This window comes from Argentina silus, assembly GCF_951799395.1.
Source record: "Argentina silus genome assembly, chromosome: 11".
In the NCBI taxonomy this organism is placed as follows: Eukaryota; Metazoa; Chordata; class Actinopteri; order Argentiniformes; family Argentinidae; genus Argentina; species Argentina silus.
This window is the reverse complement of record NC_139665.1, coordinates 10,106,030-10,125,619: the sequence shown is the minus strand read 5'-3', so window position 1 is coordinate 10,125,619 and position 19,590 is coordinate 10,106,030. Positions and strand designations below refer to the sequence as shown.

Below are 19,590 nucleotides of genomic sequence, written 5' to 3'. Positions count from 1 at the left end.
CCGGGGGCCCTCACATTGTAAGCACTGAGGGGTCTGGGGGGCCCTAGTGGTTAGCTCACGCAGTAAGCACCCAGGGGCCTAGTGGTCAGCTTGCCTGTGCGCACTGAGGGCCCTGGCGTTCAACTTCCTTCGGAAGTCTTGGGCCACGCACCGTGCGTGGCCTGAGGCTTGGAGGCCCCCTGGCAGTCCGAGGCCCTGGGGCACTGGCCCCACTGGCCCGGTCCAGCCTTGGTCAAACCACTTTCTCAAAGTAAATCAGCCCATTTAGTACAATGACATTCTTATGAGTCAAATTGAAGGGTGAACATAAATATACTGTACCTAAACGTTTGAACCCTAAAAGGTCCTTGTATGGCCTTAGTCCTAGGGCTACATAGTGGGGTCATGAAACATATTAACTATGTAGTAGGGGAATTTACCCATTCACATTACACATTTACCTTTTGGAGCCCGTCGTTTCTTGGGTTCAGATGTCAATGGAAGCTGAAAAATACCAACATTAGACTATGTTGACAGTATCACAAATAATGTGTTCCTAATGTAGTAGCTTATTAGAATACTGTCTCTGTGATAGAAGTTAGAAAGTTACTATGTTGAGTGTCAGTTAAGCCACATCTGATGATGATGATTAAGATGATGATGATGATGTACTGTAGGCCTAGAGCCAGTGCGTTTGGTGGAGAGAGATCGGGGTCAGTGACTGACTGTCCTTCACGGTGGCACCCGAATCTATGCATCAAAAGATAGCCTATAGAGGCGCCTTTGGCTGAAGTTTAACTAACCTAACTTGTTAGTGTGACTTGTGCAGCTGTCTGGCATTAGCTAACTAGCAAATTAACTTAGCTGGTATACCCTCATAGCAGCAAGCAGAAGGGTCTAGAGCTAACGACGTTAACATTATCATTACCTAACCCTAGAGAATGTCTAAATGAGAATCTACTATTGTCAGCTAAGTTAGCTAGCAGTAGCAAATCTGGTTAACTGGATAACAAACTAGCTAGCTTATGTACAGTAGCTAAGCTTAATAGCTGCCCTTGACTGAGTGTAAGGCAAGATAGCTACGCCGGGCTTTAACATTATCTCTCGTTAGGTTCCATGCATACTGCGAACTAGCTAGCTAACAAGCAGCTAAAACCAATCTTGAAGATTGTAGGGGTTAGTTAACCATTATCCCCATCACTGCAAGCTAACTATCCTCTCACCGTTGGTGCGTTCTCCTCCACCTCAGCCATCTTGACTGCACTGGATAAACTAGAAGGCTGTTACCATGGATACGCCAGAGGGAAGGGGCTGCAGTTAGCACGTGACTTTTGTTAGTTTGTTTTCATTAATGGTTAGAAAATGGCCTAAATTGACAAAGCGGTGGACACAGAACAATAGGTAGGCTGATGTCATATCATAGAAACCTAATGCTCTGGAATGGAGGAACTTTGGCTGCCATCTTACTGTTGTCCAGTTCTAAACCAGCTATAACAAGCTCCCTGCCTCTTACTCCCCCCCCCCAGCCCACCCTGTCTCTCTCTCTCTCTCTCTCTCTCTCTCTCACACACACACACACACACACACACACACGCACACATGCACACACACAATGCACTTGGCAGTGTAATTTATATTTATATTTATTTAAATTTTAATATTTATTTAAATGTATTCTAATTTATAGTGTACATGCCCCATATCCATTTCACAGCCTCTAGCTTCATTGCCTCTTAGCCTCGCACAGCCTACATAATTGTTTTTGCTAATTTGTTAATATTTTGCTTTTTGTAAAATGTTTTGTTAATATTTTGCTTATATATATTGTTGTTTTTGTATGTCCCATGCACCAACCTCACCAAGTCAATTTCCTGTATGTGCAAATAAAAGAATTCTGATTCTGATAGGAACCTACCATAATCAGGTAGGTTCCTATCAGAATACCATAATCAGCCGGGTAGCGCATTCCCAAGCGTTTATTTCACTGACTGTATTGTTGCTGCCTTTCAGCACCTTCTCGATGGTGCTCTGGTGCTGAATATTCGATCAGAAAAGTCGCTGTTCTGTTTCCAATGCTTGTTACCAGCTTGCTTTCTATGCTTTCTAGTTTCCCCTGCCGGGCTGCTACGCGTACCGAGCTAGGTCCACTGTTAGACATAGCGGGGCATGCTAGCGAGATGAAGTGTTGTTGTCAGTAGGCCTAATGTTCATGTGTTGATCCCAGCTGTCATAGGATGTCAATGAATACTTATTCGTGCCAGGTTGCTTGCAATGCTTCTATCCCGCCGGTTGTGTAGAGAAATATTTGACTGCAGATCTCTCCATGGCACATTTCAGTTCTCTTGTCAGTCTAGCAGGGGTAGAATCAACAAAAAGCTGGAAACAAGCACACCTCCAACATGCCTGTCAGAACCCAGAGAGCAAATGGGGAAGGATTGATAAAAGGTAAAACACACACAAGTCCATCTGATTTATGGAATGAATGAGAGAGGCGGTGGGATATGATTGAATGTTTTTTTTATTTTTCTATGCTGAAATGTTTTGGGGGGTTTTTATATGCAAAAACATTGGGTATGCTAAGTCGCAGTGAAAAGGCTCCTTAATGGAAAATTGCCAGTGAAAGAAAGAAAAAAAGCCGGTCTTGGACCCGTGGAGGCCATTACACAGGGGTACAGAAGTTTGGGATACCTACCTCCTGGACATACTGTTAGTAGGAAAAACATGATCAAATTGTCAATCATCATCATCATCATCACCACAGTCATGACAGGGTGTAAGCAGTTAAGCTACAGCAATAATTACCTGCTCTCCTGGAGTATATGTTGGTTGTTGGAGGATCCCCCAGACAGCCAGCCTTCACTGGTATGAGGGGAATCATCTTAAGGGCAGCTGTCATTGGTGGAGCCATCATTGGTGGAAAGGGCTTGCTCTGTGAAAAATATCAACAAAATGTTTTAATATTTGTACATTTGGGAAGGTCTGTCCTGCAAAAAAAAAAGAGACAAGTTGGATAAAAAGCAATGCTTGTGAAGTTTAAATGTGACCGCTGTAAGATGACAGTTAAAAGTGATTACCTCCCCCTGGTGTTTGCTGTTGTCAACCCTATCCAGGGTCTTATTAAAGAAGTAATCTGGGTGGGGCTCCATATATACCAATACCATTCCATGCATTACAATGAGCCCATCCTCTGATTTCTACCTCCACCAGCCTCCACTATTTAGTATTCTCATCTGGACCTAATCTCAATAGTACTACTGTACATCTCTGTTCAGATGTTGTTATGAAATGTTCTCACCTTGACAGAGGCCCAGGAAGAGAAGTAGTTGCTCCCTGCCCCTGGGAACTGTGCTGTGATGCAGTGTTCACTAATGGAGGAAAGTGACCCAAATTAATCAAGTAGAAGTACAACAGTATAGCTATTTATTATTATTATTAATAATAATAATAATAATAATAATATTAAAGCATCGCCATGACTACTGAGCAGTAATAGTGTACAGTAGACGAACCTTGCCCCACTGATGTTCCACGTTCTGAGGCTTGCCCTCCAGACCCGTGGGGCGTTACTGAAGGAGCAGTTGGCTGGCCAGACGGTAGGCCATTGGTTTGCGTCACAATTGTTGATCTAAAATTGAAATGCTTATTATAGCTTAAAAAGTATTATAACATCAAAACAACTATATTCAGGTAAATTAAGTTGAGGCATTTTAAAGGTGGGTTGGTGTTCATTGATTTAATGGTTTAGGAGCAGTAGCATTTTAATTCTATGGTCATTGGGCTACTTTTTATCCATCCCATTCCCAGTTTGCAAGTTTTCAGACAGATCAGACGCGTAGTCTTGCTATCTGTCGTAAGACAATGCAGTAGGCTTAGATAAAGAAACACAGAATATTTGAAAGAGCAAGAACAAATCAATTTATTGAATAGTAATGGTAACAATAAATCTATACATTACCACAAAGAAACATCATTAAAACCCCCCCGACAAAGTAACGTCTTTGTAACATGTCAGAAATATGTACAGTATAACATTCATTAACACAATTAGATTTAACGGTGCTAAAAATAAGTTATCCCATGAACTTCCATTTGCTAGATTAATAACACAAATCACAAGGGCATAGCCTACCCAATCAGTGGAAACTGAAAAAATAACTGAAAACAGAGAGAAAAACTAAATTCTGAATACATAGACAAAATTAATGATGTGGATGATCAATAGGCAGAAGTCAAAGACATATCAGTAAACCAGTGTCAGCAACGTGCAACAGACACACACAGAGAGTAACATATTACGGAAATACAGTGAAAGGTTCAGAGTTGTTTGACAGCATATCCAGTAATGTAACTTTTTTGAAAAAGTGCCTGGCAAATATACATTCAAAAATACATGGTAACTGCTAATGCTGCTAGTAAAAGCAATAATTTAAATATAATTTATTGTACCTTTGATCGTTTCTATATTAGAAAACTTGCTCTTTTCTGGTTACTTGGTACACTGCAATCTCTAGAGTTACCATAAGAATGTCACTTCAGACAGATAGCCCCAATCTTCTACTATTCATCAATACATGAATTAATTCAGTTAGTTAAGCACTATTTTGTTCTGTCAGCTCATTAATTTATTAATTAACTCACTCACGCACTAAATACATTCACTTTTCCAACAATCTCCAAAATGCCATAAGGCCCACATTGACAAAAAATTGTTTCTAATATATCCAGGGTTCCTACGCATGTCTGGAAAACTATGGAATAAAATTTGACAATTTCCAAACCTGGAAAAGTATGGAAAAGCAAAAAAAGACATGTTAAAAAAGGAAAAGACATGTTATTCCAGACCTATGCCATATTCGTACCAGAGTTCTGAATTAAGTCATGAAGCAGATCACGCTACACACGCACATTGTAGACAGATGTGCCGAAACACAAACCCAAATCAACTGAGCAGTCTGAAAATGTAGATCTGAAAAAGTCTGGAATCTTGAAATGGAAAATGTGTAGGAACCCTGCATAGCCATATGACCGGGTCATATACGTGGACGTATTCAGACATTCATGCAGAGTTTGGTCCCTTTCAAACTGTTTTGCTAGGGTCATCATACCTGATCCATTCTACCTGCCGCTTTTACAATAAAACTCCATATTCTACTGATTACAATGTAACTATAACAACTGACCTATTTAAGTTAATATGAGCGATGAGTATGAGTACTGACCGACATTGCAGCTTAGGTGTGAGTTACAGGCAACAATTCCCATTTAGTTTAACCATTATCTTCAACTGACATCTACAGATGCTTTTATCATACTTCATCTACTCCAACCTGATTACGGGTAACAGCAAAATATAAAGTCTAATAAAAAATAAATGAAAAAAAAAACCTTCATCCCTTCATCAATATATATATATTGTCATCAGAACCACAAATACAAAATGGATACTTCCAAAATGAAAATGCCACCTGCGGCACTCTCCTAAATAGTGAGCAGTACATTCTTTCATGTAATTCCTTCAGGAGTAACAAGTTCTGGTATTACAGTGTTTCTACCTCTTTTATACCCTTCAATCCAACATCTATTCTATTTTCAACCCAAACCATTGAGGAGGTGTCCTGAGGGGAGGACCTGAGTGTCTGGATAGGGCAGTAGAATAAGGTGAATATTGAGTATAGTGAGTATTATTTAGTGAAGAGGAATGTCTGAGGCGAAGCCATAAAGGTACGGAGTATGGTAAAGGTTAGAAATGTTAGCACTGTAGAAATGAACACATTATTATGTTTTGCTTGTCCCCAGAGTGGTCATTTAGCTAACAAATGACCAGGTTTTTTATAGTGTATTGTCTTAGAATTTATGATGCCAACCTGGAGGACAATTAGCTAATCTCTGTATATCTATGGCTCTGGTTGGAGGATACCAGTCTGGTTCAGCCCTCTGAGCCAGTTCTGTTCTTTCAACAAGGGGCATGGTCTACAACACGGTTGGCCGTCACTGCAACATGGCCATGTGCCAATACGCTTCAATGGTCTTTTTCCTCATCTTTCCTATGTTCCTGCCGAGCGAAAATAACTAGATAGCTGAGAGCAATATGCCAGGGGACCTGTTTACCTTAATCTCCCAATTGTGGACTGTACGATGCTGGATTCTCTTTTACCATTTTAATCTCTTATCTCCGTGTAAACATCATACAGTTCAGATTCAGAAGACTACTTTTTATGTCAGGTGAATGAATACACAAGCTTGAACTACAAACGAGGAAAGGAGGCCATTGAAGAGTATTGGAATGTGATCAGACTGGTATCCAGGCTTTTGGAGAAACTGGGTTTGGGAGAGAGGTTTAGGAGCATGGCTCTGCCTCAACTGTCCTCGTTTCCTAGTTCCTCTGGAAGGCTCCCTGGGCAGCAGAGGAGGCTGCGCTGGCTGCAGCGCTCTGGAAGGTTCTGTTGGTGAGGACCCCCTGAGAGAACTCATGCTGGGCCTTGTTGAAGCTGGCTCCTGTTCGCCGGTACTTAGAGTGAACCTACAGTAGTGAAGTGAGGAAAGGGGAGTCAGCAACATAGATATGATAATCACATCTTATCATACGTCATACAGATCAGAGGTCAAGAGCACCTTTTCAACTCAGAAAACTACTTGAGCTTAATAGATTTAAAAATATTCAGGGTGTATTCAGGATATTTTCCTGTCTACTGAGATTCCTTATTGTAACCAATTGTCCTGGGTGCATCAGTCCAAGGCAATATACAGTAGTTACATAACATGGCACCGTATCAACCTTTTCTATCAGGTGTCAAATTGCTTTACATTGTGTAGAGGGGTAAATTATCCCAGAGGGAGGTGCACTGAACTTGGTGGTTAAATGTGTGAATGACCACCATTCAACTCCATCCAAGTAACATTTAAGAGAGCAGAATAAAAGATATTGTAAAAAAAACTGTACCATTTTCAGTAGGATGACAGCCATGACGGCGTTTATAGTGAAGAAGCCAGCCACCACCATCATGACTACAGCTACGGCCACGTTGGTCCCGATCATGGAGATGGATGAAATCCATCCACTGGAAAACAATACAAGAAACGTAGATGATTGTGTCATCTCACATTATTATAATAATACACAAGCTACACGGTATAATAACATTTAGCATGGCCTGTACTCAAGTAAAGAGGATTGAAGCTTAACAAAACTGCCAACATGAAAAAACGATGTGAACACTCAAGATACCCACAGCAATGATGATCAAGAGAAGCGTAGGCAAAAGTTTATGTGGATGAGAACTTGGGAGGAGAGCCAAGCCTACATTTACAAAAGGAGTGAGACCACTGATCTGAGGACCCCCGACCCAGAGAGAGAAAGAGGTGAAACGAATGCCACACACTTACAAAGTAGCCCCAGGACAAAGAGCACACCATCAGATTAGGGCAGCAGGAGTCTGTCAAAGAGATGGCAAGAGAGGAGATGCAGGACAGGATGCACACACACTCACATACAGATGTGAAGAGAGAAACAAACAAACACATAGTCCAATGCACCCATATGTGTACAAACAGATACCCACATACACACACACACATGCACGTGCGCACGCACACACACACATACATACATACAGCACACGCACACATGCGCACCCACACCCACACACACACACACACACACACACACACACACACACCACTGACCTGTTTCCCCAATTGGGGATCCCCACACACTGGATGATGTACACCGCAACTTGGAAGAAAAAAACAAAGAAGAAGAAAAAGAAACTGAAGGAACTGTCTGACCTGATGAGAGAGAAAAATTAGAAGATCAATAATCACTCAACTTCTTATGACTAAAATCATTCATAAAGACTAGTATAGCTATTTGGGTCCAGCAAAAACAACATGTCACCATGTTTATCTCCATTAACAAATGAACACAGAAAAAACACATTATGAGAAAAGCACTTGCCTGAAGGCTTTGTAGACTGGCCTGTACCAACAGACGAAGGAGACGGGGGTGAAGAGGATGAACCAGAGTATGGACAAACCAAAGTCCACCCCATTCTGAGAGTTGGCAGTGAAATAGGCCAAGCAGGCCAGGACATTCAGGAACAGAGTGGCACTGTGAACTGGAGAGGGAAATGAATGAATGGTATGCTCCATTAACAACATTAGCATACCATTTGGAACGCATGGACAATACATTGCTTCATTCAAAGTGGAATGCTAGTATGGATATTTGAACACAACCAATGTGTCATTAAGAGAGTGCTGATTGGTGAATGTCATTGATTACATATGACAATCTCAGGTCCATCCAATAATACAAAAGAGAAATGTCCTGAATATGAAATAGACTGATTAATTTTTGTGAAAAAACCCCAACAAAAACAATGAGTATGAACCCTCTACTTTTTTCACTTTCATTCAAAGAAAATTCTACAAGCAGCATTTAGTAGAAGGCAACCAGTTGTGGGTGACCATGCATGGTGTAGCCTACATACACATCCATAAGTAGTACATCCTCTTGCAGATCTTTTGGTACTCCTCAGGGATGTCCTCATTGAAGTCCTGGTAAAAGCATGGCTTTACGGGGGAAAACTTGGGGAATGGAGGCCAGTTGTTTTCTCGATCTGTCAAAGAAAGTAAGTACTTTTTCACTGACTGTCATTAACATAAGGTTAGGTCATGTATTAAGCAATAACATTCTGTTCATAGCAACTTAGTAGAGATTAAACACATGGGTGTTTCATTAAAAGCAGATAATAATTCAGTCAGAAAAGGGGCACTGTTAGTCCTGTAAGAGATAGTATTGTAGATATCAACTGACATCGATGGCATACAGTATAATAAAACATCCATTGATTGAACATTATACAATTAAAGAACAACAGCAGCCTGTATCCAAAAGGTGCTTTCAGGACCACTTTGATAGCTCAGTATAGTACTGTGTCTCACCATGGGGAGTGCCACTCCTGTTCTGAAGCTCCTTCTCTTTTCTCTCCAGTTCAGCTGCTTTCCTCTCCAGCTCCTCCTGTTGTTTGAGGAGGTTAGCCTGGGCCGTGGCCACAGTGACCTGGTAGACAATAGGGAGACAGAACTGGTTTAGTCAAAATGTAGTCTGAATAGCACCATTCATTTTTCCCATTCTGATTTTTTCAAACAGCTAAAATAAGCGTTGTTATACCTTGATGTAAAGTTTCTCTTTTTCTTTTCTGGTTAAATGATAAGTTTGGATTTCTTTAACCAAATATCTGTTTGTGTATGTTGTAGAAGGGTACAGACACTTCTTTTGTGATTTCGCTTAGCTTTGAGAAACTTATGGGCAACAACGATACCCCCCCCCCCCCCCGTCAGTCGACAATTGAAGAAATGGGGGCACATGTGCAAAGCCCTCAAATACGTCCTTTTTGAAACTGCAAAGCTCCCAGTATACTGTAGTAACGCAGGTCTTTAGATGTTGTACATAAACAATTGTGGCAATGTTATATTCCATTTTGTGGGACTCGACTGATACTTCACTATGTTTCCTCTTCCGTTCTCTCCCTATTGCTCTAGTCGATTAAAATGGAATATAAATTGTTTTTATGTACAACATATAGAAAGTACCCCGGTTTATTTGTTTTTAATTATTTTTTTTACAAAGAAAGTATTTGGTAACTATGTGGTAACAAGGGGTACTTTCTATAACTAACCTCAATAAATTAAGCACTACCTGGTACTACAGTAAATAGCACATAGTGGTGCTTAAGTGAATTTAAAATAAAACAGCTAGTGTAATTAATATGCAATTATCAGGTAATAACACTAATACTAATACTCAGTACTTTCAAAGTAAGTCCGGCAACTGACAAGTTGCTATAGTTAGTGCAACTGCAATTCATCATGAAAGATCCATTCAACTTAACATTTCAATTCTACCTCTAATCCAAAACACTGTCCATACGAGAAACTGTAACCAGAATGCAAATATCCTGTAGGAATACAAAATATTTGTCAAAGGCTCTTGTCTGGCAAAGAGCTTTGAATAGGAAGTGCCTCAAGCTATCTCTGAACTTTCTTTTCGTTGTTCCGATTCAAACTAATTTAATTCATTTAAACCCCCAAATAATCATGTGTTATCAATAAACATATTATGTATATGATACCATGTCCTCATGTGGCCAGGTTAACCCATTATAACCACACTGTGAACTCAAATGTGAAAAAAATGTGTTTTTAATCTATCATAGTGCTCATAGAGGTAGTTACTGTAAATGGTGTCCGAGTAGCAAGTCTCTTTTTAATTTATTCTTTAGTGGATGTCTGAGTCACTTACTTGTGGACTGGGCTCCACAGAAGCCTGAAGTACAGCTGGTTGAGATGATGCAGCAGAAATAGGGACAGTGGTTCCAGTGCTGTTCCCCTAAGACAGAGAGGGACACATGCACACACTTGACTTTTTTCCCCACAACAATGATACTAAGACAAAGTTACAGTATGTAAACACTGAATGAACACTAGGCCCATGTATGAATAATGTTTACAGTAGGCAACTATCTAAAAAATGATCCTTTTTTACCATAGCAGTAGCTGAGAATGGGTTGAATTCCTCAATGCTTTCAATCCCACTGGTGGCTTGTGTGACTGAGGCATCCTGGATGACGGAAAACAATAATATTCAACAATATTCAATTCACAGTAGCCTATAACCAATCAGGATGGCACTTCTACCATACAAAACACCAAGCTCTTCCCTCAGATGGAAGTGGGTGACTGACAATTGGGTAAATCAGCTATTAAATCCTAAGGACAGTAGCCTACTTTTCAGTGGGGATTTGACTGCATTAATAGGGTACACTTTTTAATCCAGAACAAACCATTTGCACATGGTGAACGTCATGCATGAATAAACTATATTTACAGTCATTTACACGTTTCGTTTTCGTATGCTATTAAATGGTTGTTGATGTCATCTAGGCCTACCTGAATAGGTAAGGCTTGACAAGCACGCCTTACACGCGTCACCTCATTGGACTACCACATCCTTTGACGAAAACAATTGGCTCACCACCATGTCAATCAACCTACGTTGTCAACTCAGCACGAGGAAGTAGACCCGACGCCCAACCCAGTAACCAACCAAACAGGTTTAGGTTGCGGCATATCTTTTTACAGCCTTCACAAGAATGGAAAACGATGTAAAAACGCATGACGGGTCTTACACGGTGTTCTAAATGAGCTTCTTACCTGGAACGGATTGACCTCCACCGGGTCTACAAAGGGGTTGCTGTCAAATCCCGACATTTTGAGATAATTGAGCTTCTCTCGCAGGTAAACAAAACGACAGCTCGTGCCTCCCCTCTGGTAGCTCCTCTGTTGACAGCGCTGACGGCCTTCCTGTGCGCATGCGTGGCAGGATACGCACACTGCGTCATCTGGGGGCAGTCTTGAGCTAATAATAAGTCTATGGTCTCGAGTCATTTGTAATCAATTAACTTTATTTTTAGGAATAAGGTCAAATGGGTTTCAAATGTGTGACATTCTCGTGACTACCTTTACCGCAGTCATCCGTCTTAGAGCTGGAGAAGTTACAGCTCATTTTATTTCGCAGAGAAGCGTGCCCTAAAACTACATAACTACAATGTATTCGTCAATTTAAAAAAAAGAAAGAAATGCCCCATATTTAGTTTTACACACCATACCATACCATGTGTAGAGCTGAATCTATACCTGTAATATTGGTCCTCTTATGGCAAAGCAGCCCACAGTAGGCATAGTAGTGGGCTGTGATATTTGATTGCAGGACTTTATTTGTGCTATCTGGACAAGAAAGAAAATCTTACATTAACAATTGTCTGAGCATCTTTACAGTTTGATGGCACGCATGATTGGATACCATGTACGGTAACAGTGTCTCTTCATCTACTGTGTCTGGGTGTATTTTGAGAATGAGAGACAAGACGGAACTGTACATTTTGCGTTATACACCTTTACCTTTATCATAGGTTCTGAAGCCTGAAGCTACTAGGTCTTTTTAGTCTAAAGGTGCGGTTTAAGAGCTAATGGATCACTTTGCTGAATTTCATGGTCTCTGTGGTTGTAGTCCTGCTCACCATTCTTCGTTCCATTCCATGCGTTACAATGAGCCCGTCCTCCGGTTTCTACCTCCACCTGATCCACCTGGTTCAAGGCAGGCACAGCAGGCAAGACGCATACTGTATCGGCGGAGACGCCGGAGAGCATTTGGACAAGAGCACAGCAGACCTGGGCTTCACTAACTGACTGAGAAATGCAAGTGTGCAGAAGCTCCTTCCCTATAACCTGTGGACCATTTCCACAACGTTGGACAATGTTGTGTGGATGTTGTGTCACAGTTACCTGTCATGAGTGCATCAGATCTAGGCCCACAGGAGCTTCAACCATATTGAAGCTCTGTTCTTGAAATCAACTGTTCAACAAAGTAGTTTCAATGTCTAAATACTTGAATTGAAGCATACCATTACAGTTACGCTAAGTGTGAGGTGTTTTTACTGTTCCCCCACCCACTCAAATACAGCACATCATAAATAATGACAGAAGACAAGAAAGTTCAAGTCCTTGTTTGGTTGCTATTAAGTGAACACTGATATCTTAGAAAGACAAGGATTTGGGGGGTAACATGTATCCAGAGAGAGGAGGCATTTTTGACCACTACATATTGTTCTGTACATTACAATTGTTGTATGGCTGTTAAGCAGTGAATGCAGTGATTTTTATACACATCTGACATTCTTTACAGAGCTGGGATCCCCTTGGCTCAAATACACACCAGCTGACTTGGTCCCTTTGATGGCGGTATTTCCCTCATGAGAGGGAAAAAAGCAGCACAAACTTTAAACACATGAAGTGGTTTTCTCAGACACACACGTGAGCGCACGCACACACACAAACATGCGCGTGAGCACACATGCGCGCACACACACACACGCTCACACAGACAAACACACACACACACACAGCCATCGCCTAATTCCATACATGTCTCTCCAAGATACTTAAGCAAAAGATAAATATTTGACTTCAACTACCCAGCAATTACTGGTGTTCCGGCTTTGTACAGTATTTATACCTGTATAATATAGTTATATAGATTTATACTTTCCATGAAATTAAAATTTATTAAATAGGCTTAAGGGAGAAAAAAATACATTTGTAATAATAGAGCAACCACTGCTTACATTGATTGTTATGAACTGTAAACTTTTAAAGCAGCCAATGATTGAGAGCTCATCAAGTTCACGGAGACTACGCTGCTGTCAGTGGCTCGGTCGCCTGTTTTTCCATCATTCAGCCTCCCTCCACCAGGAGCACTGAAGAGTCCTCCTCCAGGTACCCCAACATTCCCTTTTCTCTGCCCTCCTGCTCCACACGTCCCCCCCCTGGGACTGAGGCCCACCTCTGTAGAGGGACCATAGGGGTGCGTGTGGCAGTTAAGGCCACAGGAGATGAGCACTTCTACCAGGTCTTCTCCCACTACCAAGCCTCTCCCTCTCCTGTCTCTGGAGGTGGACACACAGTACACTACATGGCACTTGGGGACAGTTTCTGCTCGATGCGGACTTAGACAGGGAAAGGATAAGCCGGAGTGCTTGTGGAGGGGTGCGGGGCAGTTGCCTGCTCTCCACCCCAACCCCTTCCCCAGCCCCTCAGTCAGCGTGGGTGTTGGTTGGGGTTGGGGTTGGGGGGGTGGGGGGGGGGGGGTGATAGTGGGTTGGGCAGAGGTGCTTTGGTGTCCCAGTGTCCTTCATACCATGAACTCGTTGCTGCCGTATAATACCAGTTGCTGGGATAAGTCTGGGGGCTCCCTGCTGTGGCCTCCGCCCTCGCGGGGGTGGGGGTGTCTTAGGGGCGAGTGCTTCACCCCCTTCAGTTTCTGTTTGCCCTTCTCGGGGTTGAAGGTGCCTCGGCTGGTGAACTGAGGCCTCTCCTCGTACGCTCCTTTCTGCTCGAGCGCCGCGGAGGCGCAGTCCAGGCTGTCGCGTCGGGAGGGTTGGTGCTGGGACAGGAACAAGCCCTGGGAGGAACCGGAACCAGCACCGGATCCAGAGGACGGCGACTTGGAGCGGAAGCGGAAGCGCTGAGTGGTGGCCGAGGAGGACGAGGAGGATGGGTGAAGGTGGGAGGAGGAGGAGAGGGAGGAGATGGTAGAGCAGGAGTCCACCGACTCCAGGGAGTCGGGCTGGCGGTGGAGGGCGCGGCGCCGGTGGCTCCTCCTCTCGGACTTCTTGGACCTGGCGGCGGCCTGCGCTGCTCCTCTCTCTGAGGAGGAGTGAGGATACAAGGTCAGAGGTCACACCATGGTGCACTTACAGCTATTCTAGAATTCATATACATTCTACTTTTATCAGGTTTCTTTTCACTATGGCAAGATAACTATTATACAGTCGTATACAGTTGAGTTTTCAGTTCAATTTCTTTTAATTTTCTTCTTAAAAGTCGCTTGTGTCACACAGTGTTGTTTGTTGTTTGTCATACAGTGTTATTATTAAAAACAATAAAAAGATGCTCAGAAAAAAAAACTATTGTTAGTAGACCAAGTAGAATAGGACCACATGAAACTTCCCAAAAAAAAAGGTAAGGGAGTTCATAAATTTCCTAAATTACTTGACTGTATACTCCTGTGTGATGATGCCGTACCAGAGAAGTCGGAGGTGGCTCCTTCAGAGTCTATGTTCAGGTTCTCTGAGCTATCGGCCGTGCCGATGGACGCCTCAGACTCCAGGGTCTCATCGTCCGACGCTCGCGGCTCCAGGCTCAGCATCTCAAAGGTCAGCTCCTCCCTGCAGAGACAAACGTTAGTGAGGTCAAACCACCAGTAATACAGGATGTACTGTTTCTCAGCATTAGACCCATTTTGAGTCTTAAGGAGAAAAAAATAAAAAAGGGTTTTGAATTTTAAGTATTGGAACACCACCAAACAGTGTGTGAAATGAAGTAAGACACGATGAATGAAATGGAAGTATGTCATTAAAGGTGGATATGATGAAAGCTCTTACTTCTCTTTCTGCAAGCTCTCTATCTGTTCTGTCAGCACCCTCTCTTCCTGCTGCATGGCCACCTGCTGGTGCTCCGACATCTCGGGCTCCAGCCCCGCCCCCTCCTCGCTCCCGCTTTCCTCCATCAACACGTCCGTCACCGACGGCAACCGTGGGCTCACCGGAGGCGAGGGCGTGTGGTAGCTGAGCCGCCGTATGTGGCCCTTGCCCTGCAAAATGAAGCATCAGTGCTACAGTTAGCTAGTATTAGCATAGCATCATGTTAGCCTGTGCTTGTACCAGTGTTGTGCAGAGGCGGATTCACGGTCCTGTCCTTTGACAAAGCATAGCAGCAAATGACCAGTTGTCAGTTTTGACACAGTCCAACTGGTACAGCCACAACTACTGTAGACCTATAGTGCTGCCTACCAGTGTATAGCTGAAGACAGCTTGAGCAGTAACTAGGCAGTAACTAGGCTGTTTCTATTGATCACATTTACAGTCCGCCTATTGACAGCCTATAGACCAGCATTTGTGCACAATTCCTCAATTTGACAATAAATCAAGTCTCTTTTTTTTTCACAGTTCAGCTGTGCGGTCACAAAGCTTACCACCCAGACGCCACAACAAACACATGCTACCCATTCTCACACATCTAGTCCAAGAACCACAGTGACCACACACCACAGCATACAGCATATCCAATCACAATGTCATGTTGGATATGCTGTTGTTATGCTGCTGTTGTTACCTTTTTTGTTGCGTTTGGCTGCATGTTACAGAATTGGGGAGTGAAGGAGAACATAAAAGGTAAAAATGATGTTCAAGGCACTGTACTGTACATTTACCCTAGCCTCTAAAAAAGCCCCCATATTATGCTACCTTGTGATTCATGTCTGTTTGTGTCTGTTTTTTTTTCAGTAATGGGAAACCTGATGACTTGTTCTTGCATGCCAAAGAGCTGCTACTGTACAGGTAGATGAGAAAACCTTTGTTTAGCTAATAAGGTCAAGCCGAAGCAGCTGATCAGTCTCTGAAATTATGTTCCCATAATATTACATAATAGACAGAGGCCATCATTTGAGAGATGGGAGACAGATTCAGCAAGTAAACTAGTCATTAAAGAGCTTCCTCATATTGGCACAAGCTCAGGAGGAAATGAAGTAAACACAATCTTAATTCTCAATTTAATCAAACTAATAGGGTGGCAATTATGCTCCACAACATACAAATTAGAATCTTAATCTTTATCTGTGTAAACGGAAAGTGGTTTTAGTTGGCAGTAAGCATTAGCTACTATAGATGTTGAAATAGAAATAATGAAGTCCAAACATGGACATGAAATGGTCATGAAATGGAAGAGTAGCTTGTGAAATCATGGTCACATATTTGGGTTGGAGCACTGCCAAGTACATAGACCATTGGCAAACTCTGGCAGTGTGCGTTGTTTGCGTTTCATACTCCACACACAGCATAGTCACAATCTAATTGGCAACAATTGCATGATTACATTATGTCAATGTCTTGAACTTTTATCCACAGAAGACAGTTACAATATACAGTCTCACAAAATGGGAGGATATAAAGAGAGAGAGAGAGAGAGAGAGAGAGAGAGAGAGAGAGATAGGGAGACAGAAACAGAGAGAAACAAAGACAAAGTTCGGTGGACTCATGCTGCGTGATTGAAGGAAACAGGCGAGGCGGGCATGGCGAGCAGTGATCGTCGGAACAACAAAATGGCCGCCAAATGACTGGCTGGGGTTGGGTTAAAGTTGATTACAGTGAGTGGATACATACCGGAACTGTACTGCGGGTTATGCTCATGAATCTAACAGCAATTTGTACAGGTTTCTGTATTAGGGAAAGGAAATGGAAGGAAAGGAAATGGAAAGGAATGAAAGGGAAGATAAGGAGTGGTAGAATTTGGGAGAGGACAAAAACAGGATTAGTTTGAGGAAGAAAATCAAGGTGCTAGAGTAGTGAGGGAGGGTGTTAAAAAGGACAGGTTGGCTGGTGTGAAGTCTCAGAGTTAGACACAGTGGAAACCAACCATTCCTAATTAGGTTCAGTATATAGTGTAATGATGACTGTGGATATTGTCATTAACCTTTGACCTTACCATTGACCTCCGGATGAGGGTCAATCTGCACTTGGCCTTGTTTTCTGCAAACTCCAGGCTGTTGATGTCCTTTAGTCTGGCCCTGTACTTATTCATCTGTTCCCCAATGATCAGCTCCACACACCTACACAGACACATACAGTCACATCAAAGGATTAAGTAAATAATGTCCCAGTATCATAGGTTAGTAAGTGACAATATCATAAATATCCTACTGAATTGAAATATGGGGTATTGAAAAAAACGGATGTAAAGTTCAGGTATGTATCAGTAGTGCAACCCAGCAGGTGTGTACTGTATTCTTACGCGGTGGTCTTGCCAATGTCCTGGACGCTCTGCAGTGGGTCGATGGTGTCAGGGCAACGCAGGATACAGGGGGCGAACACTATTGCCAGGGCGTTGGCTGACATACGGTTGGTGTCCTCCTGCAGGGCGATCCTGGAAACACACATCCCATAATGAGTGATATTCTGTGATTACTGTACCGGACACATTGGGGGCTGTTTTCCCCAGACTCTGATTAAGTCTAATACTACACTAGAAAGCATCTTCAATGGAGATTTTCTATTGACATTGATATTTAGTCCAGGACTAGGGTTAATCTGTGTCTGTGAAACTGCCACTGGATGTTTAAGTCTCCAACACATTACTTCATTATCTGTGAGTAGGCTACTTCAGGTGGCATGCATTGGTAACATAATGGGTGTGTTCTCACATAGGGTATTCAGCTGTTCTCACATAGGGTATTCAGCTGTTCTCACATAGGGTATTCAGCTGTTCTCACATAGGGTATTCAGCTGTTCTCACATAGGGTATTCAGCTGTTCTCACATAGGGTATTCAGCTGTTCTCACACAGGGTATTCAGCTGTTCTCACATAGGGTATTCAGCTGTTCTCACACAGGGTATTCAGCTGTTCTCACATAGGGTATTCAGCTGTTCTCACACAGGGTATTCAGCTGTTCTCACATAGGGTATTCAGCTGTTCTCACATAGGGTATTCAGCTGTTCTCACATAGGGTATTCAGCTGTTCTCACATAGGGTATTCAGCTGTTCTCACACAGGGTATTCAGCTGTTAACAAATCTCAAGTTTTTCTTTCATTGTCAGAACCACATTTTTTATAAAGTTAAGAGGCACTAAGCACATAAAATGTAATTATAATTTATACCAGAATATAAACAGTAGTAAAACAGAGTGAGTAGAATGTCTCTTACCTGACAAGGTGGAATATGAGTCGTTCTAGTGTGTTCAGGTGAGTTCTACTGAGTTGGTCAACGATAGAGTACACTCCTCTGATCACCTCCTTCTTGTCCTGCAACCCTGCAATGACATCACCACCCAGTATATTCACTCATTTTATGTTCTTGTGATTCAAGTTCTACTCATCTGATATGAAAAGTTAAGTTTACTTAAGAAATATCGTTTAATTTAATCATTTTTGTAATCGGATGTCAAATCTCCCGTTTTGGATCAAATGGGACTGACTGACTGAGACCCACTGAGACCCACTGAAGACCTATGGAGTCTGAGTTCAACTAAATAGATGGATTAAATGATACCGAAAACTACTTTTGAAACACAGTAAGGTTATGAGTATTTACCCATGGCACGCAGGAACTCGTCGTACAGTTCAAAGGTCATAAGAGGATTGGGAAGGTCTCGTAGCCACTGCTTAAAGACGCTTGCGATGACATGGATGTTGTAGTCATCCAGATTCATGTTGTTCATGTCTGTGTGGACAAACAACAATATAGCAGGGGCAATTCATCAAAACAGCACAGGTTGTGGTTTGCATGGGCTTTTGGCCATTGAACTAAAATGATCCGTAGCTTTAGCCATTAGCCATTAGGCCATTGTTAGCACACAGATGGCCTACCTGTGTCCAGTCCCTGCTTGAGCTCCTTAATCTTATTGGTGGAGCCAGACTTCCTGAAGATGCCCTCTGTGTAGAGGCCGTGCATCTCTATGTAGTTGATGAGCTTCTCCACCACTAAGGGCACTGTCCTCTCATCGCTGGTCAGACGGGAGAGCTCCACTCCAAACTGCCTGGACGACAGCTCTGGGTCGTACTGTTCACACAGGCAGAAATGCACACACACACAGGCACGGCCAGACACACACACACACAGGAGACAAATACACAGGAATAGTTCAGTAATAAATACGTTATTTTGAGGACTTAAACATGCGATTGTCAATTGACTCCCTAAGTAAGCTCGAAAAAGTTAAAACCAGTGGGAAATATTTTTTCCAGCACCAACTGTGCTCTTCCAAATAATGTAAAGTAGAACATAAGTCATTGTGTGTTGCTACAGTATAGAGCCTTACCTTCTTACTGCACTTGGTGGTCATCTTCAAGCAGCACTTTCTGTGGCAGGCGTAGCGGCACACTGGATACACACAACCATAGAAATGCAAGTCACCCCCATTTTCCACCGAAAGACAATGTCTCCTCATCATTTAACCAAAAACAAACTTTTATGACTGCTAACTGACGACAGTAATGAGA

At 42.5% G+C, this 19,590-nt stretch overlaps 2 protein-coding genes across 10 annotated transcripts in view; both read right to left on the bottom strand.

The window, feature by feature from the left end:
* Nucleotides 1–3,777: 3,777 nt before the first annotated feature.
* On the bottom strand, nucleotides 3,778–11,305 carry scamp2l (secretory carrier membrane protein 2, like). Its single transcript, XM_083680881.1, has 9 exons — nucleotides 11,194–11,305; nucleotides 10,526–10,600; nucleotides 10,283–10,369; nucleotides 8,923–9,040; nucleotides 8,469–8,597; nucleotides 7,934–8,093; nucleotides 7,663–7,764; nucleotides 6,920–7,037; nucleotides 3,778–6,499 (listed from the first exon to the last, which is right to left on the bottom strand). Exons 1-9 carry the CDS (start codon nucleotides 11,248–11,250, stop codon nucleotides 6,353–6,355), a joined length of 993 nt encoding a protein of 330 aa, XP_083537007.1. The 5' UTR covers nucleotides 11,251–11,305; the 3' UTR covers nucleotides 3,778–6,352.
* A 1,165-nt stretch (nucleotides 11,306–12,470) lies between these two features.
* The window catches only part of myo9aa (myosin IXAa), a 95,743-nt gene continuing 88,623 nt past the window's right edge, over nucleotides 12,471–19,590 (bottom strand). For all 9 annotated transcript variants that reach the window (XM_083680625.1, XM_083680627.1, XM_083680626.1 and 6 more), the window contains 9 exons: nucleotides 19,410–19,471; nucleotides 18,958–19,150; nucleotides 18,683–18,811; nucleotides 18,296–18,401; nucleotides 17,386–17,517; nucleotides 17,080–17,203; nucleotides 14,982–15,190; nucleotides 14,623–14,765; nucleotides 12,471–14,244 (listed from right to left, as the gene is read on the bottom strand). In XM_083680625.1, the coding sequence (XP_083536751.1) occupies nucleotides 13,730–14,244; nucleotides 14,623–14,765; nucleotides 14,982–15,190; nucleotides 17,080–17,203; nucleotides 17,386–17,517; nucleotides 18,296–18,401; nucleotides 18,683–18,811; nucleotides 18,958–19,150; nucleotides 19,410–19,471 (1,613 nt within the window). In that variant the 3' untranslated portion in view covers nucleotides 12,471–13,729. The remainder of the gene's footprint in view (nucleotides 14,245–14,622; nucleotides 14,766–14,981; nucleotides 15,191–17,079; nucleotides 17,204–17,385; nucleotides 17,518–18,295; nucleotides 18,402–18,682; nucleotides 18,812–18,957; nucleotides 19,151–19,409; nucleotides 19,472–19,590) is intronic.

Coding starts and splice junctions, on each gene's coding strand:
- scamp2l (XM_083680881.1), bottom strand. CDS start 11,250: ATGTCGGGATTTGACAGCAACCCCTTTGTAGACCCGGTGGAGGTCAAT. Junction 10,601..11,193: donor TGGAGGTCAATCCGTTCCAG/GTAAGAAGCTCA, acceptor TCCGTCATCCAG/GATGCCTCAGTCACACAAGC. Junction 7,765..7,933: donor CCAGTCTACAAAGCCTTCAG/GCAAGTGCTTTT, acceptor CTCTCTCATCAG/GTCAGACAGTTCCTTCAGTT.